This window comes from Aotus nancymaae, unplaced genomic scaffold (genome assembly GCF_030222135.1).
Source record: "Aotus nancymaae isolate 86718 unplaced genomic scaffold, 86718_ANA_hifiasm-v0.15.2.pri h1tg000043l, whole genome shotgun sequence".
NCBI lineage: Eukaryota > Metazoa > Chordata > Mammalia > Primates > Aotidae > Aotus > Aotus nancymaae.
Genome location: NW_026988457.1, coordinates 15,576,970 through 15,602,023, shown reverse-complemented (window position 1 = coordinate 15,602,023; position 25,054 = coordinate 15,576,970). Strand labels below are relative to the sequence as shown.

Below are 25,054 nucleotides of genomic sequence, written 5' to 3'. Positions count from 1 at the left end.
CAAGAGGCAAGTATCTCCTCCTATTGACAAGGAGAATGTGTTAACGGGGGACCGTGGGGGTGGAGGACAGGGCATTGGCAACTTTTTATGCAAATCTGTGACTAAGACAGAGGGTAGAGGGCTTGGGTTTGTAGCAGCAGTGTTTTGTAGTGCCCTTCAACTTTGCCTTCAGTGCTGGAGCCTTTCCATCAGCATTTGTTCTCTTTTGATGGGGGTAGGAGCCTCCGTGGAGGTTTTCTGGGTTATGAGGAACTGCTGAGATCACTAGGTGTAGCCAATTTCTGTTTCTGATGATGCCTGTCCTCCGAAAGCAGCTAGAACATAAAGACCTTTTACCAAGAAATAACCAGGATTCAGCTTCTGAATCATGTATGTCCCTGGAGGTTGGAACCACCTTTCTGTGTCCCCTAATCTGCCTTTAGCCTCAGGAGCCTAATTACCCCTTTTGGACACTCAGGCCTTTTTCTCTTCTGAGCACCTTCATTAAAATCTTGCTGGATACAACGAGCAGCACTAAAGGTTTGACCCATTTCCTCAGAACGCTCACTGCTGAACTAGAACTTTCCAACTGGATATCCTGCCGTGCAGGCATTTGCATCAGGCTCCTGTGCCCCCATAGCCCTCCCCTAACTACCCCACCAGACCTTCTGGGTTACCCCTAATGATATAGCCATACTATTTATGAGGCTCTGAGAAGTAAAAAGGACCATCGCAGGGGACTCAAGGCTCCACTGTTCTTGCTCACTGGTTACGGAGCGTGAGCATGGGCTGTGGGTAGTCATTTAGAGAAAGATAAAGCAAGGTTTCTGGCCCAGGGCAATCCATGCAAGGTGGGTGTGTTCTGCTAAAGCTCCCTGTCCCAGGGCAATCATGACTGCAGGGCTAATGCTTTATTCATCATGCTGCAGTGGCATCATTAAGAGCACATTTGTTTAAAGAGTAACTAACATGTTCTTTGTGACCCTACTAGGAGAAATGTTAAACAGGATGAGCAACTGGCTCAGGCTGGTCTTGGTCTGATCTGGGTTTTATTGCAGGTAGATTTCCATAAATTAAAGGGCTGTAACCAGGGCTTTTTGGAAAATAGATAACTAATTTGCCAGTTTGCCACCATTTAAGGGTCAGTTATTTATCCACTACAATTAGAATGTTCCACTTTGTAGCTTAATGTTTTCCACGGTTGGGTCAAGGTATAAAATGAGTACATAATGAAAAAACTGATCACAAAACAGCACAAATTATAGAATTATTTATTGTCTGATTTCCTTTATATGAGAAGACAGTAATGCTTACAGAAATTGCTTTCTGTGTATCAGTGCAGCTGAAGAGGCCAGGATGTGACCAACATTGCCTTTCTGTACTGTGCATGCATACAAAATTATTCTTAGATTTGTGGCCATGTGTATGGTTTATAGAATTCACCTCTTTGAAGCCTGAAATCCACCCGAAGTCTTGTCCCAGAGGCGTTATCCTTTCCTCAAGACAACTCTTTCCTGTCTCTCTTGCTCTGTCTCAACAGTCCATAGCTTTGCCATTTCAGTTGAGGCATTTATTTAGTTACTACATTCTGTTTACATTGTCTACTCTTTAGAACTTTTAGAATGTGAATGTGAAGAGAATCAAGGGAGTGCAAACGCAGAAAAAATTTGATAAGGGGAGGCAAGAATTATCTGATATGTTCTTAGTTACTTTCATAAATTTGTCTGTGGCTAGGTAAGATGGTAGTTAAGCCTCAGTATCCCTATTCCAGGGATAGAAGAGTCACTTTTCCAAGGCCACATGTAACTGCAGAAGTAGGATTTGAGGACAGAATTTAGATTTAGATCTCCCGTTCTTCAGGTAAGTGCTCAGGAGGGAGAACGGTGAACTCTTAGGACTATTTGGCACATGGAGCTGCCACACCCGTCGCTAGCTGAGGCTGGACAGTTGCCTGTCAGACACATTTTAGAGACATGTTTATCTGGGAGAAGTAAGAATTGATAAACTCAGGTTTTACCTGATTCTTCAAACCTTGATGACTTGCTCTATGAACCTGTTATGTGTTTGTCCTGAATCCCAGGGGTTTAGAAAACCTTTGCCTAAAGTGGGACTCTTCTAGCTTTAATGGATCCAGGCTTATGTTTACCGATGATATTTCTTTCTTTAATAATTCACTCACCATCAGAGTCTAGCAGTGATCACTTTTTTTTATGGTTGGTGTATTTTGGAAAGTAGAAAACAACAACATATGACAGCAGATTGTGTATGTGGTTGACTGATATCCATGAATGAGGGGAATGAGTTGAGCCATTACATATTTAATAAACTGTCTTCAAGTATAATGTTGCCCTTTTCAGAAAAATCTCTAAAAGTCTAAATGTGAAAGGGCCTATATTTTAAAACCTGCCTATATAAAGACTTTAAAATTCCATACAGTGCTCTCCCTTCCACACAGGGGATAAGTTGCATAACCTCCAGTCGATTCCAGAAACCTCCGATGGTACCAATCCCTGTCTCTACAGATTACCATAGTAGCATCAAAGCCTGTTTTCTTTTTTCTGTTTTTAATAGAAAGAGAGGTTCTTTATTCTTAAGGTCTCAAGATTTTTTTTGTTATTTTTTCAATTTAGAAATATAAAGCATTCTTTTTTCAAAAGCAAAGTTTTCCTGAGAAAAGTAATCTTACCTGTCATTTCTCTACAATTGTATTTGTAATGCCGAATAATATTTTTCTTTGTGTCAAAAGAAAATTATTTTTATCTACTGTCCTGCCCATGCTAGTTGTCTCTTTGGCAAATTTGGTCATTTTGTTTGATTGCATGATTTTAGAGGAGGCCTTCAGCTCATGTCTCCTTCTTTCTCTCTCTCTCTCTGAATATAGAGTTCTTCAAAGATAGACATGTCGTGGGTAAAAACTTATCCATGTAGTAACCATTTCCTCTCTAAGATGGAAAGGTGATGATTTATAGTTTAAAATTGGCTGCTGGGCCAGGTGCAGTGGCTCATGCCTGTAATCTCAGCACTTTGGGAGGCTGAGGTGGGTGGATCATGAGGTCAGGAGATGGAGACCATCCTGGCTAACATGGTGAAACCCCATCTTTACTAAAATTACAAAAAATTAGCAGGGCATGGTGGCATGAACCTGTAGTCCCAGCAAATCAGGAGCCTGAGGCAAAAGAATCGCTTGAGCCCACGAGGCAGAGGTTGCAGTGAGCCAAGATCACGCCACTGCACTCCAGCCTGGGCGACAGAACGAGACTCCGTCTCAAAAAAAAAAAAAATGGCTGCTATACAAAGTAGAAAAATGGAGGATGTAATCACAAACCAATAATGGAGTTTCATGTTTGAGAAATGGTCAAGTCCGCTTATCATCCTCTGCAGTGCATGCCAAATGGAAATTTTCCTTTCTTCCAACAATTTCACTTCTTTAGTACTGTACATATATGCCTTTGTTACACTAATGTACTGCTTAATGGGTCTGGAGATGCAGTTATTTATAGATTTCAGCTCATTCAAAGAGCAGCTGCAAGAAGTCTCACAAAAGGAGAACATCACTGTAACCTGCTCGTGACCCTACGTTGGTTGCGAGGGAGGTGTGGAATCTTAAAGCTTAGAGGGTGTCTTGTTAAGGATATCAGAAGCTTATCTTGAAAGATCTGACAGATTTTTTTAAAATTGTCATTCTTTAACACTTTAAATTCATCTGTGTTCTAGTTTACGGAAAAATTCCCCCACCCCCATTATGTTCTTTAGCTTTAAACTTCCAAGCTTTGGGACTGTGGAACTGAGAATTTTTTTCCTTTATTCCTTTATTATTTCCTTTTACCTTTTTTCTTCATTTGTACTTTCATCTCTTAATTCCTCCATGCATGAATTCATTTGAAATTGCATGTAAAATGTTTATATTTTATATAAAATTTAAAATATATTTTATAAATTTGTAACATATATATATATAATCACAATATATTTAATATATCACAATATATTTAACACCTACCACATTTCAGGTACTTTGCTAGCCGCAGGGTATGCACAGATGGCTAATTTTCTTGATCATCCTAAGCTTATAGTTTATTAGGGAGCTAGAAATACACTAATTACAATATGAGTCAAAGTGTGAGGATACAGCAAGGTACAGAGTCCTGCGCATGGAGGAGAAAGTATATATCTCCTTTATCTTTCTGCCTTAACAGAAAACTGGAAAAAGAATAGGAATGGCATCTATTTTTAGGTGCAATGTAGTATGATGTATATAAAACTGTGACACCTCAGGAAAAAGTTCAGTAATTTTGTAAACACAAATGATCCTTGATTTAGGATAGTTCGACTTACGCTCTTGGGACAGAACTCCATTGGGTTGTAACTCCAAGTCAAGATGCTCCTTACAACCTGTGATGGAGTTATGGTTTCTACTGAATGTATAGTGTTTTCTCACCATCATAAAGTTAAAAAATTGTAAGTCAAACCATCGTCATTTGGGGACTGTCTGTTGTGTTGCCAGCATTAAATATATTTTCATCTACTACTTTTTCAGCTTAATGGGTTTTATCAGAACATAACCTTATCATAAATTGAGGAGCATCTGTATATGAGCATCACCCCTATCTGAACTGATCTTTGCCCAACTCCATCTTCTGCCCATACTGTTTCCAGAAAATGGCTTTTCTCACCAACTCTGAGAAAGAGCTTTTTAGTGTTATTTGACATAATACCCCTACTTTACAGTCATCTCATCAGAAATTCTCCATGATATGCCTAATCTAAATCTCTTCCCCAAAACCTTAATCCTATTATTTCTCATCAATCAGCTGAATTGATCATTAACGAATAATCACTATCCTCTATATTTAACAGATTTGAGAACTTATTGTGCATTATCATGTAGGATGTTATATAATCCCCATTATTAGCCACCTTTTTATTCTTTTCTTGAAGCTCTCCAAGTGCTCCCAATCCCGCCAGACTTACTCCTATCTAAGAATTAAGGAGCAACATAGACTTAGCTGACATTTCTGAGGAGCTGAGGAGAGATTTACACTGTATGCTTCCCAGTGAAACCACCTGCAGTTCTGCATAAGTCATTGATTTTCTCTGTAGTCATCTTTTTTTCATGAGTGGGTACCAAAGATTCCTTATTTCTTTCCCCTCAAAACCTTCAGCTTTTGTATTTTCTTTTACTATACTTTGCAGAGCAATTCCTACTCTGCCCCTAAACTTGCAGATTCCACTCACCCCCCTTAACAATAAAATGAAACACCCAGTAGTTAATAGGACCCATTCTATTTAGAAGCCAGATTAGTAACCCACTACAATAATCAGAGAATGTCCTTTGGACTCCTTTTGTATTTGAAGAGATGATAGTGAGAATTTTACAAAACTGATGGAAGACACTAAGATTTTTAGTTGTTCCTCAGTGGGAAGATTTATCTGCAGTTACATAGTTTACCATTACAGGAAGCAGAAATATCTCCCTTACTATTAATAGACAGTTGCTTAAAAAATCTAAGAGTTAATACATAAGCATACCTATTTCACAATTTTCTATCTTGTTTTAAACTGTGGAACATTTCTGTAACCTCAAGAGAGTATGGTGCTGACTATGTGAAGATTGAAGTTAGGTGTTTCCTTAGTGATGGAATAGGAGAGTGAATTTTGGATGGAAATGTATCTTTATTTTTACTATAAATATATACCATGATAATGCTAATGAAAAGTTCTTATAAAATAAGAAAGTTGCAGATACCATAGGAAATAAGCTTCCTTTGGTATCAACTCTTTTTGTTTTTTTGTTTTTTTTCTTTTTGAGATGGAGTCTTACTTTATTGCCTAGGCTGTAGTGCAGTGGCTCGATCTCAGCTCACTGCAACCTTCGCCTCCCAGATTGAAGCCATTCTCCTGCCTCAGCCGTCCAGGTATCTGGGACTACAGCTGCACATCACTACACCTGGCTAATTTTTGTATTTTTAGTAGAGACAGGGTTTTACCAGGTTGGCCAGGATGGTCTCAAATCCTGGCCTTGAGTGATCCACCCACCTCAGCCTCCCGAAGTGCTGGGATTACAGGCATGAGCCACTGTGCCTGGCCTGGTATCAACTCTTTACAAGACATTAACAAATCTGATTCTTTCACTGTAATTATTTTGTTACTGAAGTAGGTATAAGCCTGAAGACCTAGATCAAACAAAATCATGATTTTTTTTTGTTTTGTCTTTTTTAAGGCAGGGTCTCACTCTGTCGCCCAGGCTAGAGTGCAGTGTCGCAATCTCGGCTCACTGCAACCTCTGCACCCCCCACTCCCTAGCTCAAGCAGTTCTCCCACCCCAGCCTCCTGAGAAGCTAGGACTACAGGAGGGCACTACCATGCTTGTCTAATTTTTTAAGGTTATTGTAGAGACAAAATCGCTTAATGTTGTCCAGCCTGGTCTCAAACTCCTGGGTTCAAGCAGTCCCTCTCTACCTTGGTCTCCCAAAGTGGATTACAAACAGGAGCTCATATCTGGGATTATGTATATGAGTCACCACACCTAGCCATTTCTTTTTTTCAATAAGAAGGATTTTCAATACCTAGCTGATCTCTACCCTCCTTTAATAGGAATCTGTATTTCGTGGACAGTTACAGGTAGGTCTTATATTCATGATGTGTGTATCCCTGGAACCTGTTGAAATTGAAGAGGGTTAGAAGAAGTTCTGTTATTAATAGTGGGAGTACCCTGTGCAATTTTTTAAGCCAAATAGTATTTTCATAGACTTGGTAAGTTTCAAAAACTATTTGGCCCATTATATAGCCCAATGAAATACTGGGCATAAATATATTTTGTTATGAAATTGGTATGAGATTTTATACTTGAATATATCTTAACAGGAAACATGTTAGATATCTGTTAAGCCCAAACAAAGCTGTACTTTTATCCTTGGCATTTTGTATATCAGGTTGTTTTGCGGTGCTCAGACTTCATTAAAAGCTGTAAGTACAAACTGCCAATTTCATAATTGGTCATGAATCTCTTGGAAGATTTTGTAGTTGCCTAGAGAGAAAAAAATTATATATCTTTTAAGTTATATCATATTATTTATTTTATTTTTTTTTTTTGAGACAGAGTCTCGCTTTGTCACTTAGGATGGAGTGCAGTGGCGCGATCTCGGCCCACTGCAACCTCTGCCTCTTGGGTTCACGCAGTTCTTCTGTCTCCACCTCCTGGGTAGCTGGGACTACAGGTGTGTGCCACCACAGCCAGCTAATTTTCCTATTTTTAGTAGAGACGGGGTTTCATCATTTTGGTCAGGCTGGTCTCGAATTCCTGACCTCAGGTGATACACCTGCCTCAGCCTCCCAAAGTGCTGGGATTACAGGCGTGAGCCACTGCACCTGGCTCCCATCATATTATTTTATAAAGGAATGGTGGAAAATGAAATATTGTGCTACAACTGAGGTGTGGCACAGAAATCTAGGGCAACACTTACTTTTAGAAATATCAAGTGTTATTCACTGTTTTAGAATTAATTACATAATTATCTACCAGAACACAAAGATCCCAGGGTACCTTAATGGAAACACTACATTTCCAAATAAAATAATAGTAATTATCACCTACGGTATTCAGATTGCTTTATTAGCTATAATTTTTAACTCCCCACCTCTCTGTGTGTAAATAAACATCACTAAGAATATTAAACTTTTCTATAGTTTAGAAATAATAAAACTAAGGCAGAGAAATTGGTGTGAATGATAAATTAGGCATTATGGCTTGAATCATTTAAAGAGGCAGGTATTCAATAGGAACGATAGATGCTAACGAAGTACCAAAATCATTCTTGCAACTATTCATAAATTACTAGTTGGTAATCAATTAAAAGTATTACCTTTCTTCCAAAATGAGTGATCAAATTAATTTAAATTTTGTAAACAATATCACAATGGCAGCCTTGAAACTATTGGAAATTCCTAAGATGTGACGGAACTTACTTTAGAATCACCATCCCAGGCACGTGGTAGCCACACAAAGTTGTATGTCATTAAAACCATTGGATTGGGAGACTGAAGAGACGTAATAAATTGAATGTCACAAGAGTTCAATTGGGGGATAAATCTAGGTTTACATGCCACATCTTACCAACAGAACAACGCTTTTTTTTCAATGGAACAGTAGCAGTTCGTTACTGTTTTCAGTGAAACACTTGCAGTCTGTTAAGATGGCCATGAAAGTGTTAGGTAGAAACTACGAGCCTCCAGGACACTTGATGCCCCTTTATAGGACTGTAATCAGTAAGGTGAAACTGCATTGGAACAGACTGTTATAGAGCCAAGAAAAACTAAAGCCATCCCTAAAACACTGCAGCAAAAAGTCAAGGTGAAATGTGATGGGTCAGCCACAAGTCATAAGCCTACAAAGTAGAGGGATGTTCTCTGATATAGTGTTTCAGAACTGCAGACTCATTAGAGAGAAAAAAAAAATGTGTGATTAATGCCCATTTGGGAAGAATCTGAGGCAGAAGGAAGCCAGCCAACTAAACTTCATTTGGGGAGATAAGTAAGACAAATCGTGACCTTGCAAAGATCTGAAACAGCTCTGCTATAGGGCCATTTGAACAAAAGAATGAACACATTCTAGCCTGACTCTGCCTTGCCATTCTGAAATGGCAGAAGTGGAGAGAGAAAGTGCTTGGAGATTTCATCATAGAAAGATCATTGGTGAATGGACAGCCTACGGACCAGACATTTAGGTTAGGTATGCATTTCTTATGCTATTGAATTTATTTTTCTATGGTGAGAATCTCTTTGTCTGTTGGTACCCGTTGCCTAAGATAATTGATGCACAATACATATGCAGGTTGTGATTCACTTGGACAGTAGGGTATAGTGGGAATAAAATACACCTTCTCAGTACAATTTGCTCCCAAAGATCCAAAAATGATTTGCTTCAAAAATCATTCACTACTGGATGATGATGATGATGATTCATCTTCCTGATAGACAATTGGAAAAAATTTCCATACTATCTTACTTACCCCTCCAGTTGAGGACTAGGGATTTGTTGAGACTATAGAAACTATTTGCTCATTATTCACCTGTCCTTGAGAATTGAACCTTAGCTTTGAATTCAACTTCTGTTTAACTGATAAGAATTTTTGACAGTATAGTGCTCAAGGAATTACTGATTCTTATACCTAAGAATGAAAGAAACAAAAAGACATGCCATAAGCGTTTCAAACTTCACATTAGATACACTGTCAGACCATAACATCTAATTCTAAAATCATCATTAACAGGAACATGGTTTAGAAAAACTTCTAAATTTATACTAAAATAAAAGTAAATATTTAGACTTAGTTATATCTAATCTACTTAAGATCAAAGTTGTTATGTCACTCATCTATAAGTTTTAAACTGGTGGAAGTCCACTTAAAATATATGTGAAAGCTCTTTGTTTTTGCATTTCTAAGGGTGGAGAGAAGCCATAGCATTTTATAAACAGTGTGATATTGAGAAGACCTTTGTAACTTTATTTAATGTTTGTTACTTATAAGTGCTTTTAAAGCTACATATTGTTGCATAGCATATTGTGCACTTCTAAGGAAAATTCAAACTAAAAAAGTTGTGGCCAGTTAATCTTTCCAATGAGCTGAAAAAAACAATGCTCTTCCTTTGCTGCCCTAAAACCCTCCGGATCTCTTATGGACAGCATGCCATTCTTCTCTTTTGCCTTTCCTATTGTAGTTTAGGTACCCTCCTTTTCCAGCTGCATGGTAAATGGACTCTTGCTCTTTTCTTCCTCCTCCCAAATTTGTTTCCTCTCTGAATACATTTCACAGATGACCATCTTCCAAAATAACAGCATCAATTAATTTTTTAACTAAAAAAAATCTTTAGCCCTGAGTCTGCCCTCTCCATTGATGTGTAGTGTGTGTGGAAGAGGCTGTGCAGGGACTGATAAGCCCCCATTTGTGAAGGTGCTTCAGTAGGAAGCAAGGCCTTTGAGGCACTCACAAATGGTGCTATTTATTCAGCCAGCCCCAGCTTCAGGTGAGTTGATGAGTTGACCCATGCATCTCACAGGGCTCTAAAACTGAGCCATAAGACAGCCGCTGAGGGATGGGAAGCAGCTGTTCTTCTATGCCCGAGACTGGAAATCGGTCCTTGTTTTTTTATTTTGAATAGATAACAGTTTGTTCCTTGACATTTTCTCTCAGTTAGCTATTAGGGTTTCTCACTACACTTCTGTCCCCTTTTGCAGAACCCGATGACCTCCGAGGGGACCCTGCACTCAGCCATCAAAGTGCTCCTGCCCACCTGGATGCTCATAATTCAATGGTAGATGCAGGTGGAGTTGAGAACATCACCCAGCTTCCCCAGGAGCTTCCTCAGATGATGGCTGCAGGTAAATGCCAGTGGCCAGCAAAGGAAGCAAACAAGGCTTTCTTGAGTTCTTAGCAGAAAAGCTTGCCCTGCCTTGAAAAATTTGCATTGAACCAGGAGCCTGGGTCCTTAAAGAAATCAGGCTGTAGAACTAGTGAAAATGAAAGAGGATTAAGTCAAATTTGACAATTTCTTCTGTTTTGTTTTGGGTTCTTTAAGCTTTATGCTACTTGTTTTTAAATTTTATTTATTTATTTAGAAATACTTCGGAAAAGTCACTTTAGGTAGACACTTGCATTTTCTTAATGTAATAATGTAAAGGTTTATAAAGGAAGGAGTATGTTATGAGGTAACACTTAATAAATTCAGTCAGGACCAGTTTCACTGCTTGACAACTATTTTCTTATTAGAAGGCCTTTCTGCTCAAGAATTACACCTGGAAACAGTAAGCCAGTTAACTCGTTTTACCAAGAGAGTATCACTGTTTTGCAGCTCAGCCTTGTGACTTAACTAATGTTGTTTCACTGGGAGAAGGAAACAATTCTTCAGTTTTTTCCAGAGGTACCTCCTTAATAGCATACTGTGTATAATATAAACTACATGTCATTAAGTTTTCTCCCAGAAAGTATTTGGAAACGCTTTATGTTTAAGTCTGGAGAAAACATTGCTGTAGATTATAGTTCTTTATTTTTTTTGTTGTTGTTTGGGAATGTGCTAAATGAAGCCTTACATCTCTGGAAATGTGATTTTCTTTCAAACAAACGCCCTTGCCTATGGGCCCTAAATCGTGGTTTGTTTCTCCCCACAGCAGCTGATGGTTTGGGGAGTATAGCAATAGACACAACCCAGCTCAACATGTCCGTGACAGATCCTACAGCCTGGGCTACAGCCATGAATAACCTGGGCATGGTTCCCGTGGGGTTGCCTGGACAGCAGCTCGTGTCTGGTAAGTGTTCTCCTGGTTTCAGAGATAGTTGCAGCAGTGCCGAGAGGTGTAGGTGACAGGTGTCTGGTAATCTCTCCACACCGCGAGTGTTAAACATGTTCTTTGATTTATGACTAGGGCATGTTTGGCAAGTTGTGCTTGAGATTCTTTTCCTCATCACCTTTCTTTTCTGCCTAATAGCTGTCCTCAGAAAAAGCCACGCTGTTGTTTCTATACACGGTCTTGCAACATCGATTGCATTTTTTAAATTGATAAATGGAATGGCTAATATTTGCTTTCCAATTTGCAAAACTAATTCACCTACATTATCCCATTTGATTGCACTGTCTTCTCTTTATGATAGGTAGATATTTATTTTTGTTATTGCTCTTGTTAATGTTGCCATTTTACAAATAGAGAAACAGAAGAGCAGAGTTTAGGTGACTTTTCCAGTAAACTCAGCTCAGCTGACACTAAATTCCGTTTTCTGTCCACCGCATGGTGGAATCATGATACAATGCAAGCATTCAGTAGAGAAAATGTTTAGAAATATCACAAAGTCAAAAGTTACCTAAAAGATTTAATCATTGAATTTAACAGGTGTTTGCTGAGGGTTTTACATATGCCCTGTAAAAAGTGCTTTGAGAAATAGAATAAGTATTATATGTATATAAGTGTCTTTGAAGAGTCTTTCTCTCTAAATTGAAACAAAATAAAACACCAACACCTGAAAAACAGTAATAAAAATGATGTGTAGAATCAGGTGTGTTAAGTAGTGGTGCAGACTGGTAATGTGGTAATGAGATCAGTCACTGGGACTCTAAGGAATGATGTTATCAGAAAGGCAGGGCTTGAGCTAAATCTGGAGAGATGAGTAGGATTTATATATTCATTCATTCATTCAACAAATATTCATTGAGCCACTGTCCTGGTGCAAGGGCTCCAGCAGTAAACAGGACAAGCATGGTCTGCCCTCTGAGAATTTATAGTGGAGAGGTGACAATCAGGCATTATGCAGTAGTCATTGTTATAATGGCGCAGGAAAAATTCACCTTTGGCCATCAAGGTAGGTGAGGGTAGATGGTGCTCATTAAGTAGAAACCAATCATCACTTTTGGAATGTTACTAATTTCTACTCCCACATACCTGTGCACTTTGTGCTGCGTTGACCAAGCATTTGTTTTTGTTGTTGTTCTTTTTGGTCAAATAGTGGCCATAGATGAAAAATTACAAATTAATTTTAGTAAATTATATATGTGTGTGTGTATGTGTATATCTGCATATGTGTGTACAGATATACATATACACAATACAGATATACACATACACACATGTATATAATATATATGGTTTCTTTTATTAGAAGATCATGGATTAGAAAATGGATTAGAGACCAGGGAAAGTGGGAAACAAAGGAAATACAAAGGCTGAGTTTTAAAACATTATATTTAGGATATCAAATTCTTCAAAATGCTATCAAATTCATACAGTTGAAGATTAGTCTGCGCCAGGGAGGAGGGTGTACATAAATGCCATTTTCTATGGTTGAAACATGTTTATCCAGGCCCCTTTTCCCTAAAGCTTACCTAGACAGATACTTTCTTCTAACTGGAGAGTAAAGATTTCTGTTTTTTCTCCAAGTTTCCCCAGCTGCCTAACTGAAATATCCAGAGAGCAAAAGTTACCTTACTCTTCTCACCTCCTACTTCTTGGAAAATGTTGTGCAATTCTAGAGTAAGCCAAAACCTTAATAATTCATTATTTTTTCTTGTGATTTTGAGTCTTCTGACATTTTAACTGTGACCAATTTATGATTTTCCCAGCAACTTGCCATGAAAAGAATGACAGCCCTACTTGTTACACAAGATTTACCGTATCTGCCCCAAATTATTTTTTCTATCTCCTGTATTAGCCAATTGCTTGAACTGTTTTTGAGCCTCTCAGGGTCTTGCAGGGCTTCCCTTCCATCATTTACACAGCCTGATAATTTAACTGCACTTTGCTTTGTTCTCAGGGCCACCAGCCAACTATATTTCTTGACACAATCTCAGGGTCAGGTTCTGTTGTGTTTGATTAGTGTTTATGTATTTTATTCCAGTCTTTTTTCTGTGTATTTCAATCATATTGAATATAACATTTTCTATTATGCATTTTTAACATCTTATCCTAAACTATTTTTCCATTGTATTCTTTTATATTAAAAATTTAAAAACAATCCGTCAAAGAAGTCTTTCCCAGATTACTTAACAATTCTACTATTTACATTTAGCCTGTATTCATTTTTTTCACTGGTACTAGCCAAGTTTCTTTAAAGAACTTAGTCTCTCTGAGCATGCAAAAACATTTTACCTTTTCTATAAAATGGTGATCATATCTATTTCATGGAACTGTTGTAAGATTTAAATGGGATAATTTATATAACCTCCATATGGTAAGCATACGTTAGATATTCTTCTTACTCTTTGTTCTTATTCCTTCCTTCCTCCTTTTTGCTTTTTATAAAGCAAAGAATACATTTTTGCTTTAAAACATTTCAATGAACATTTTTATGCATGGGACTTTTAGCTATTAGAATTATTTCCATTGGATGTTGACTCGTACATGTGAAACTAGTAGGTCAAAAGAAATGAGCATTTTCAAGTTTCCTGTTATACATATGGATTTAACATTTACTAATTTGATATGCAAAAATTGCATCCTATTATTTTATTTAAAATTATTTTATAACTACCCTTGTTTTTTTTTTACCATTTATTTTCTTTTCATCTGTTATCTTTCATAAATAATTATTCTCACACTGTATCCATTTATCAGATAGGGTTCTTGGTAATTTTTTGGGGGTTTATATTTGGGCATTTGTTAAACATTTTAATCCTCAGACTTCATATTTCCTAAAAATATCTAGTCCATGTTTTGACTCCTAATGTTGGTTCTTTTTTATGGTTTTTATATTTAATTTTTCATTTATGAGTTTTTTATTCCATTCTAAATACAAAAGGTTTGCCCACTCTGGAAGTTATATTCCCTATTTTCCATGCCCCCATTGACTTAATTCTGCCTTTTTTTGGAAATTAAGTTCTTAAGCATATTTGTCTGTTTCTGAAGTATCTATTCTGTACTACTGATTTATATAGTTTTATTCCAAGACCACATTGTTTCAGTTCTTATAGTTTTATGGTATGTTTACATGACGTAAATGCCCTTTTTACTGTACCTGGTGTGCAGCACTATTGTTTCTTTTCCACGTAGCCACAGAGCCTGGGATGCCACTGCTTGCTCAGTTGCCATGCTGGCCACCTCTGGAGTTCTTCACTGTGAATGCAGAATGTTAGAGGCAGCATTTAATGTTTCAGAAGGGACTTAAAGATTATTTAGTGTAACCTTCCTTGTAAGAAATCCTCTTTAAAACATTTCTGACAGGATTATGGAGAGGCTGGATTTTATGAGTACTTGGCTTTCTCCCAAAGTTTCTGATATTTCTAAATGGCCAACCACTCTTCCCATATTTGTTAAAATTAAACTGACACTAAATCCCTTTCCTCACTGCTTTTTCAATTTATTGAGAGATTAAAATTATCAGCAAAGGAAGGCGTAAAATTTTTATATCCTCTGATTTTATCAAAAGCATTTCCTAGGAAATCAAATCTCTCATTACTGTCGTAGCATACCTTTCAGACGTGTTGTGCTGTGGTGCACTTCCACAGCGACGCCTCTTCCATTTCCCTCCCCTTTCATCATCACCATGATTCTGCTCCCACCTTTATGAACTTCTCTGTTTACCTTCTTCATAGGAAGTAGTACTCAAGATCATTACATTGAATTTGTTCTTTATATCCAAAATATACCATTATACTGTTATACCCCAATCCTAAATCCCATACTCCAAAGTCCTGGCTGCTCTGTGAGATGATATTTGCCTCCATTATTGTTTCCTGTTTGTTTTATTCCCCATACTTTGTTTTGGTTTTGTGAAGTTTTTTTGTTGCCATTGATTTGTTGTTGTCAATACTTTGTGCGTTGGTGTAGATCTCGGTTTTTTAAACTGGTCTCTTGAAACATTTGTGTTCCACTGTTGTTGTTAGGTAGGTTGGGTGGCACATAAGTATTATACCTACGTGGCCTAACAATGGTGGCAAACTCTGGGATAAACACAGGTAAATTGCTTTCTTTGGAGTTTTTCCAAAGTCTTTACTGTGCTAATGTACAATAAGTAGTTCTCAAAGAGTGGGACCTACTATGTAGAATTTCCGAACTTAATTTAGCCTTTAAAAAACACCTGCATTAGGACAAATACGTAATGCGTGTGGGGCTTAAAACCTAGATGACAGGTTGATAGGTACAGCAAACCACAATGGCACATGTATACCTATGTAACAAAACTGCTCATTCTGCACATGTATACCGGAACTTAAAGTAAAATTTAAAAATAAATTAATTTGAAAACCTGTAAGCCTCTCATGAGATGCTGGAATATTCACTGTGGAGATCCTTCTCCACTGCCATCCATCCTTCTATGCCTCCTATGATAACTTCTGCATGATCTAGCGTACAATTTTGTTTGTTTATGTTTGTGCTGAACAGTGTCACTCCCTAATCTCAAATTTCAAAATAACTCTCTTCTGATCAGGTGTTACCTGAAACCTTCTTCTCAGTTTTCTGTGGCACACGCTGTCCCTTTCCAGGAGGCCCCACCTCTGGTGTCCCAAGCTGAAATCTAGAATATCAGATCCCAAGCTTTGGCACCTCTTGTGTGACCAGCTGCTCTCTTCCTGTATACCCGAATTTCTTTTCCAAAGTTATAATTATCAACTGGTAGGAGAGCTGAAAAGCAGGAGCTGAGTACCCAGGTTTTAAATTTTTTGTCCAGACCTGCTTTGGAACTAGTAGTGCTTTCTTGATATTCTCTGGCCATGAGATAACACCTTGCTTTTCTATAAATTTTTTGAAATCTCCTTTCCCAATGTCAGTGATCTTTCTTTAGCCATTATTGCCTCTGGGGTGATGTACATCTTTTACTCCAAGTTTCTTAGCATGCCATTTGTGGTGTTTTAAACACATGTTCCAAAAAGTCATCACACTTCCCAGTTAACTACATAGAGCCACATCCTTTATCAGTGACTAATTTGGAGCCAACAAAAGATTTCACACTTGTAAGGCTCTATCAGCACCCTTAATTGTTCCATGGCTCATACCTTGCTGTTTCTTTTTTTTTTTTTGAGACAGAGTCTCGCTCTGTCGCCAGGCGCCAGGCTGGAGTGCAGTGGCACGATCTCGGCTCACTGCAATCTCCGCCTCCCTGGTTCAAGCAATTCTCCTGCCTCAGCCTCCTGAGTAGCTGAGACTATAGGCGCGTGCCACCATGACCAGCTAATTTTTGTATTTTTTTTAGTAGAGACGGGGTTTCACCATGTTGGCCAGGATGGTCTCAATCTCTTGACCTCGTGATCCGCCCGCCTCGGCCTCCCAAAGTGCTGGGATTACAGGCGTGAGCCACCGTGCTGTTCCTTTTTCGGAAGCTCTGGGTTCACAATCACTACTTCTGTTTCCTGCCATTCTGAGAAGAGCTTAGCTTTCTAACTCATGGAAGGCTAAGATAGATTACAATTCCTTCTCTGTCCCCTTCACTACCCTCTCCCATTCACTGGTGTTTCCACTCATTTTCATTCTTCTCTGCTTCCTCAGAGTACTTTTTTCTAATTTCCTTCTTAGGTTGTTTAATCCTCACAGGAACACCTTTATCCTCTTTAATATGCCCAGATATGAAGAGGGATTTGTTAAATCCTTTCATCTCCTCAAGCATCACTCTTTTAACTGAGATTTATTGAGCCAGATGTTCTGCTAAATACTGGAAATACAGAACACAGACCTTACTGTCATGCTTTAGAGTGGTGGGAGAATCAGAAAAGAGTAAATACACAAATAGAAATCAACACGATAAGTGGTTATGCTACTCATAGATAAAGGGTGCTATAGGATGTCACTGAAGAGAGTTAAGCAGGGCAGTAGCAAGATCAGAGCATGTTTGTAAGCCCTAAAAAGGACTGATAGGGGTGTGGAAAGGTTGGCAACCAGATAGGAGATACCCAGATAAGAGATAGTGATGGCAGTAATGCCAGTGATTATCCTGGCAGTAGAGATGGAGTGATCTGAAGGGACTCATGAGACATTTAATTGTAGAAACCACAGGAATGGATGACTAAGACCACATGGAACGTAAGGAGAGTGAAGAATCAACAGTGACTTGTAGGCTTCTAGACTTGCTAACTGGGTTAACCATAGAGCTGTTTGCTTAGAAGAGAAGGTGGGGAAGGCTGAAAGAGAAGGATGGGCAAGACAACTAGTTTCCTTTGGATATGTTGAGTGTGAGGAACCTGTTGAAAGAAAGCCTGTGGTGAGCAGGGAGATTTATGGGCCTGGCATGCAGGAAGGCAGGCCGGATGGAGATGTGGCTTTGGTGGCCATAGCATAGGGATGGTTGTTGATGCCCTGGGGACTGTAACACCCCGACACATTTCTGCTGTGAAATTAGGAAGAGGCTCTCAGATCCTCCGTCAGGTGTCAGCCTAACCTGCAGCCAGGTCTCCAGATTCCTCTCTTCTGTTCCACTACATTCCCACTGTTGCAAGGCTCCAAAATTTGAAATGAGAGAAGTGGTTGGAGATAAAAAATGGAATCTTGAAATCTGCCTGAAACTGTCTCTTCAGCTTACAAATACACTCAGAACTGTCTGTTGATAAACCATCCCACATGCTCGTTTTTAAAATGAAAATAATACTCATACCAGCAAAGTTTCTTTCTTTTTTTTTTTTTTTTAATTAATTAATTAATTTATTTATTTATTTATTTATTTATTTTTTATTGCATTTTAGGTTTTGGGGTACATGTGAAAAACATGTAAGGTTGTTGCATAGGTACATATGTGGCAGTGTGATTTGCTGCCTTCCTCCCCTTCACCTATATCTGGCATTTCTCCCCATGCTATCCCTCCCCAACTCCCCACCCCCCTCTATCCCCCCCTCTCCCCCCCAACAGACCCCAGTGTATAGTGCTCCCCTCCCTGTGTCCATGTGTTCTCATTGTTCAACACCCACCTATGAGTGAGAACATGTGGTGTTTGATTTTCTGTTCTTGTGTCAGTTTGCTGAGAATGATGGTTTCCAGGTTCATCCATGTCCCTACAAAGGACGCGAACTCATCGTTTTTGATGGCTGCATAATATTCCATGGTGTATATGTGCCACATTTTTCCTGTCCAGTCTATCATCGATGGGCATTTGGGTTGGTTCCAGGTCTTTGCTATTGTAAACTGTGCTGCAATGAACATTCGTGTGCATGTGTCCTTATAGTAGAACGATTTATAATCCTTTGGATATATACCCAGTAATGGGATTGCTGGGTCAAATGGAATTTCTATTTCTAGGTCCTTGAGGAATTGCCACACTGTTTTCCACAATGGTTGAACTAATTTACACTCCCACCAACAGTGTAAAAGTGTTCCTATTTCTCCACATCCTCTCCAGCATCTGTTGTCTCCAGATTTTTTAATGATTGCCATTCTAACTGGCGTGAGATGGTATCTCAACGTAGTTTTGATTTGCATTTCCCTAATGACCAGTGATGATGAGCATTTTTTCATATGTTTGTTGGCCTAGGCAAAACCATTCAGGACATAGGCGTAGGCAAGGACTTTATGACCAAAACACCAAAAGCATTGGCAACAAAAGCCAAAATAGACAAATGGGACCTGATCAAACTCCACAGCTTCTGCACGGCAAAAGAAACAGTCAATAGAGTGAATCGGCAACCAACAGAATGGGAAAAAATTTTTGCAGCCTACCCGTCAGACAAAGGGCTGATATCCAGAATTTACAACGAGCTAAAAAAGATTTACAAGAAAAAAACAAACAAGCCCATTCAAAAATGGGCAAAGGATATGAACAGGTACTTTACAAAAGTTTCTTTCTTTAGTCCCTTCAGATATTAAGGATGACATTCTCTGACACAGGCATGGTGAAGGGATACAGATAGTCTGGTGGGTAGCAGTGGGGCTTTCTAAAGGACAATGCTCAGAGTTCTCTTTTGTTTTTATTTTCCATCTTTTTGAAAGATTTCTCACTATCAAGTGTCAGAAAACAAATAGGCCCTTGACTTATGCTTCACAATTTATGTACCTGAGTTCATGTACTTGTGACAATTCTGTTACACTCTGTGCAGTTACTTACCCTTAATCCCCGGGACATTAGGACAGTACATATTACAATATTACAGCATTTTTTACAAGGCACTAGAGGAATAGCAACTGGCATGACCGACTGGTGATGCTCTTATGGAGAACATGTATCTCTAAAGAAGATGTTATCAAATAATTGTACAAATGCCTAATTATAACTGTGGAGTGTTATAAAGAGAAATTGGGAGTGTAACTTTGCTTGCAGGTATTAGAGGAGCTTCAGAAAAGGTTTCTCTAAAGAAGTAATATTCAGACTAAAACCTGAAGGATAAATTAGACTTATCCAGGTAGCAGGACAGAAGAGCAGGACAAAGTGGGGAATTTGAAAAGATGAGAAAGTTCTAAAAGCATAAAATGTCCTTTTCAAAGACCTGAGGTGAAAGGAGCTTAGGCCCTTCAAATAAGAGAAAAGTGGGTGTATGGGGCCAGAAGTGGTGATTGGGACAGAGTGGGATTGGCAGGTTGGTGCTTAACACAAATCTGGAGGGTTAGTCTGGGGCCAGACCGTGCCTTCCAAAGCTTGGAATAGAGATTTTATTTGAAGTGCAAACTACTGAACAGTTTTAAGCAGAGAAGTGACCTCTGACTCATGTTTTTTGTTTCTTTATTTCTCCTAACAAAAAAGTATCTAACTTGTTTTATAGAGACTACATTGAAGAATGGCAAGAGGGGAGGCTGGGTTTATCTAGAAGGCTGCTGTCCAAAAAGGGATGGCAGAGGTAGATGGCCTAGATATATCCATTGGGACTGGAATATGGAGCATCTACCATGTGCAGGCACTGCCATAGGTGCTAGGATACACATGCTCTTCTGGAACTTGCAGTCTAGTGCTAAGCTGATGTGTGTGTGTCTTTAGTGTTTCTTTCTTCTTTTTTTTTTTTTTTTTTTTTTTTTTGAGACATGATTTCACTCTGTCAACCAGGCCAGAGTGCAATGGCATGATCACAGCTCACTACAGCTTCAACTTCTCAGGCTCAGGAGATTCTCCACCTCAGCTTCTTGAGTAGTTGGGACCACAGGTGTGTGCCAGCTAATTTTTTATATTTTTAGTAAGATGGGAATTCACACCATGTTGCCTAGACTGGGATCCAACTCCTGGGCTTGATCAAGCAATCTTCCCTCCTCGGCCTCCCAAAGTGGTGGTATTATAGGTGTGAGCCTCTGCACCCAGCTTGTCTACAGTGTTTCTAGAGATAAGAGAATATGTAAAATCCGTTTCCAAAAGATTTGCTTTGGCCTATCCCATGTACTATATAAGGTAATTGATATTACTTAAAGAAAATCAAGGATTGTTCTCAAATAACTCTCCACAAATGACAAAAGCCTTATATCCTTGTTGGCTAGAGAGGTTACAAATTTCTTGTTAAATGCTTAATATAATGTAGTCATTTGAAATATAGTTATTTTTCTATTCCATATAAGATAAATTTACTTGTTTAGTACTCTTCTGAATTCAACCTCTTCTGAATTATTAATGTAAAAAGTTTTCCATTCTGTGAATACTACAACAAATACATATATATATAAATTTTATTCTAGTTTGTACCTCTTAATTAGCTTAATCTTTATTTGCCCTGTTGTACTCTGGCATATGTACTACTCATTAGCCTTTTGAACTATACTGGCCACATTCTTACTCACTAGACTAAAACTAGAGAAAAAAAATTTTTTTGTCGGGGGGACAGAGTCTCACTCTGTCACCCAGGCTGGAGTGCCTTGGCATGATCTCGGCTCACTGCAACCTTCCCCTCCCAGGTTCAAGCGATTCTTCTGCTTCAGTCTCCCAAGTAGCTGGGATTATGGGCACCTGCCGACACACCCAGCTAATTTTTGTATTTTTAATAGAAGGGTTGTGGGGGGCAGTTTTCACCTTGTTGGCCAGGCTGGTCTTGAATGGTATTGAACTCCTGACCTCCCAAAGTGCTGGGATTATAGGCGTAAGCTACCACACCTGGCCAATATTTTTAAATAATTGCATGTATATTTACATATGTACATGTATTAAATATATACTATATAATATATAATTATTATCTATATATTCATCACAAACACATACATTCCCTAATTTTCTTGATTTTCTCTGGAGTAGAGAAGCTTCAGTATCTATCTTTAACAGTCCCATGAGCTGAGGGAAAATATTTGCATTCCACACTAGGAAATTGTATCCTCTGCTCAGAGTGGACATTCTAATTCAGCAGAGAATAGGAAGAAAAGCCAGAAAATTAAATTCCCATATTAAAATTAGTTTGAGTGTTCCTATCCTGAAAAAAGTGTGTATATATATGTGTGTTTGCATGCATGTAAATTATTGTATATTGGATTTTTGCTTTGGGTTAATGTCAAAGTCTTTTATTTGTAACTATAGATTAATTGCGTAGGTGACTTCTCTTCCATATCCATTGTTTACTTTTATTTCCTTTTATTATTCTGCAGCCTGCCTTATAGTTTACTATGTGTTACATACTGCATTCTTGAATTGTAAGCACATGTCATTTATGTGCTTATATAATTATTCTATCATCTGTCTAAATAGATGTGCTGGACTTCTATGGGAAAGAACTATAGCTAATCATCTTTGTATTTTCTCTATCATTAAAGCTGGGTGCTTGGTAACTATATAGTTGAATGAATATGTAATTTGATTCCTTTATGTAAATAATTACATAAAATGTGTATTACCTGGAAAAGCCACTTTTATACTTGGTCCTTAGACTATCTAAAATATAGCTTTTACGTCTTCAATCAGTTAGAGATAAAGAGTAACTATGACCTCCAGCCCCGTTATTTGACATCCATGATTTATTTTTCTCATAATTGAGCATTGTATTTTCAGTTCCTTCTTTTTTTAAAATGTGTCTTCCCTGTCTTTCCTTATCATGCTTATGCTTTCGTCTACCTTCTTGCACAGATGGAGTATGTTTATGATAGGTGTTTTAGTGTACTCACCTACTGATTCTATTATCTGTGACATTTCTGAATCTCTTTCCGAATTGATTTTTCTCCTTATGATAGGTCTCACTTTTCTGATTCTTTACATGCCTACTAATTTATTATTGGTTGTAAAATTTATGTTGTCAGGTGCTGGATTTTTTTCTTTTTCTTTTTTGTCTTCCTTATAAGTTTTTTTTTTTTTTTTTTTTTTTTTTTTTTTTTTGAGATGCAGTCAGGTTCCTTGGAAACAGTTTGATTCTCTCAAGACTTTGATTTTATACTTGGGTTAATGGATCTAACCAGCCTTTAGACTGAAGATAATTTAGTCCCATTTCTGAGGCAAAACGCTTCTGGGAACTATTTGCCGGTATATTGCAAGGTTTCTTCTCTCTGGCTCTCAGGAACTTGAGCTACTCCCGGTCCTTTGTGAGCTTCAGAAAGGTTCCATCTGTGTCTTTTGCCCCAGCCTTGGCACTTCCCTCTTATCCTCTCCTGATCAACATGCAGCCACAGACTCTGAGGGGACCTCTGAAGGTCTCCAAAGCTCTTGCGCTGTCTCGTTGTCTCCTCGTCTCCTCTCTCTCTCTCTCTCTCTCTCTCTCTAATTTGCTCCTTCCCCTCTTGTACTCTGCCCTGAAATTTCTAGGGGGCAGTGGTCTCCCCACATGTCAAATTCAGACAGACCCTGGGTTCTGTTCTGGTTTCTCTTCCTTGCATTAAGCCCTGGAAACTTTCTAGACAGTGGCTGGGCCTATCATAAGTTTCACTTCATTTATTTCCCCTCTCTCACTGATCAATGCCCAGCACCTCTTGTTGTACAGTATCTGAAACCCATCATTTCATATATTTTGCTGGATTTTTGAGTTGTTTAAAGTAGGAGAATAAATTATATTCTTGTTGCGTCCTGGTGGCTGGAAGCAGAAGTTTACAGACAAGTCTTTTTAAAATGAATGTATGTATTTCCTAGGGATTTAACAAGTAAACATCTTGCATCATTGAATCCTCTGCTAGCTAAATATTACTAAGCCCATTTTATATAAGAGGGAACTGAGTTTAGGTGATGTGAATTAACTTAACCAAGGTTACTCAGCTGGAAGGAAGCAGTGCTGGAACTGATAACCAGATCTGTCTGCCTAAACTATTTCCACTGTATCAGGAGTTGGGGGCAAATGATTAAAGCAAAAACTCCTATGTTTTTTGCCTTAGATTAACTATATCTTTACACTTTTTTTAAAAAAAATAAATACCTTGGGTGGAAATACATCATTGGTGGCTGGCGTAGGGGGGATCATAGAGATTTCTTTGTATTGAAATTTAAAAGACTTCAATTATTTAATTTTTATGCATATCACTTTTTGTTGTGCTTGAATACTAAAGATTTCCATTTCGAACCTGGGTCCAGTGATCTAGATATTGTACTAAAGTTCAACCAGGAACGACTTAGTAACATAAAGTAGACTTCTATGAATAACACCATGGCGGTGATGCATTCAGGTTTATGACAATAACCGAAAAGTGATAATCAGTATGGGAGAGAATATATACACTGCAGTCTGAAAAAAATAAAACTCTCTCAAAGAAAAAAGAAACTTGGAATTTTTAATGATTAACACAGATGAGATGGACTTGAGTCAACCTACGTACATCCTGCATGGGAAGTCCAGAATGCAGAGCAGGTGGGATTGCTGATTTGGTAACTCAGGTGGAGGGAGTTCCTGGCTAATGGGTTTCACTTCTTATAAAAGGACAGGCAAGGTCATCTGCTGAGGATAAGTGGGCTTATTAAGGAAGGGGAAGTTGGAAGAGAAGGGAGAACGCTGGAAGGTTTCGCTGGGGGAGAGACAGGAAGCTGACCAGGAAAATATGGTAAGCTGTCTGGACACTGTTCGAGAATTCTGTATGGTTTTCTCCAGCACTGTTGTGTCTTCCCAGTAGGCAGGCACAGAAAAGGAAGGTGGGCTTTATCCAAGGTTGGATTTTAACAGATGGTGAGAATGAAACGACAGGGCACAAAGAAGGCATGAGCGTTTTCAGGAGAGTAATTTCAGAGCTGGACTACATAATCCTACAAGAGTGAGGGTAGAGCCATGAAAAAAGGGGTGGACTGATGGAGCGAGGAAGTGGAGGGGTGGCTGGTTGGGCAGAGCTGAGGATGGCAAGCAGAGGGTTGGAAAGGTGAGAACGCACAAGGACAGAGGGGTGTTAGCTCATTACAGTAGCAGGTGGGGATCCTTTCTGTGGTCTTTTCAGGAGAAAAAATATTTCCTTCCACAATGAGGAACTGTCTCTGCAAGAGGCAGATGGTGGTTTTAGAGCCTGAGATCTTAGGTTTGAATCCAGGCTTGTTTCCTTAACTTTGTAACCTTGGGCAAGTTAGTTCACTTCTCTGAGTTTGTCTGTCTGTAAAGAAGGAGATAATCATCAGAGAATTGTTGCCATTTCTAGAATCAGTAAAGTATGGTACATATTATAGGGATCAGATGTGTTAGTTTGAGTTACCCTCATTGGAGAGCAGATTAGGAAGGCCTGGGGAAGGGGAGAAGAGTGACCTTGGATGACTTCCTGTTTTAAGGAAAAGGAAAGAGAAGACTTGGCCTCTGACGTCTCCTATTCGAGGAGAAGTAACAACCA

General features: G+C 38.6%; 1 protein-coding gene across 8 annotated transcripts in view; it reads left to right on the top strand.

Annotated features, from left to right (window-relative positions):
- ENOX1 (ecto-NOX disulfide-thiol exchanger 1) overlaps window positions 1-25,054 on the top strand; it is a 505,667-nt gene that overhangs the window by 252,556 nt on the left and 228,057 nt on the right. For 6 of the 8 annotated variants that reach the window (XM_021669313.2, XM_021669309.2, XM_021669314.2 and 3 more), the window contains 2 exons: window positions 10,214-10,357; window positions 11,144-11,281. In XM_021669313.2, coding sequence (XP_021524988.2) covers window positions 10,288-10,357; window positions 11,144-11,281 — 208 coding nt within the window. In that variant the 5' untranslated portion in view covers window positions 10,214-10,287. Of the gene's footprint in view, window positions 1-8,629; window positions 8,708-10,213; window positions 10,358-11,143; window positions 11,282-24,140; window positions 24,290-25,054 lie in introns of those variants that run through there. The other 2 variants (XM_021669316.2, XM_012473561.3) reach the window with 2 other exon arrangements.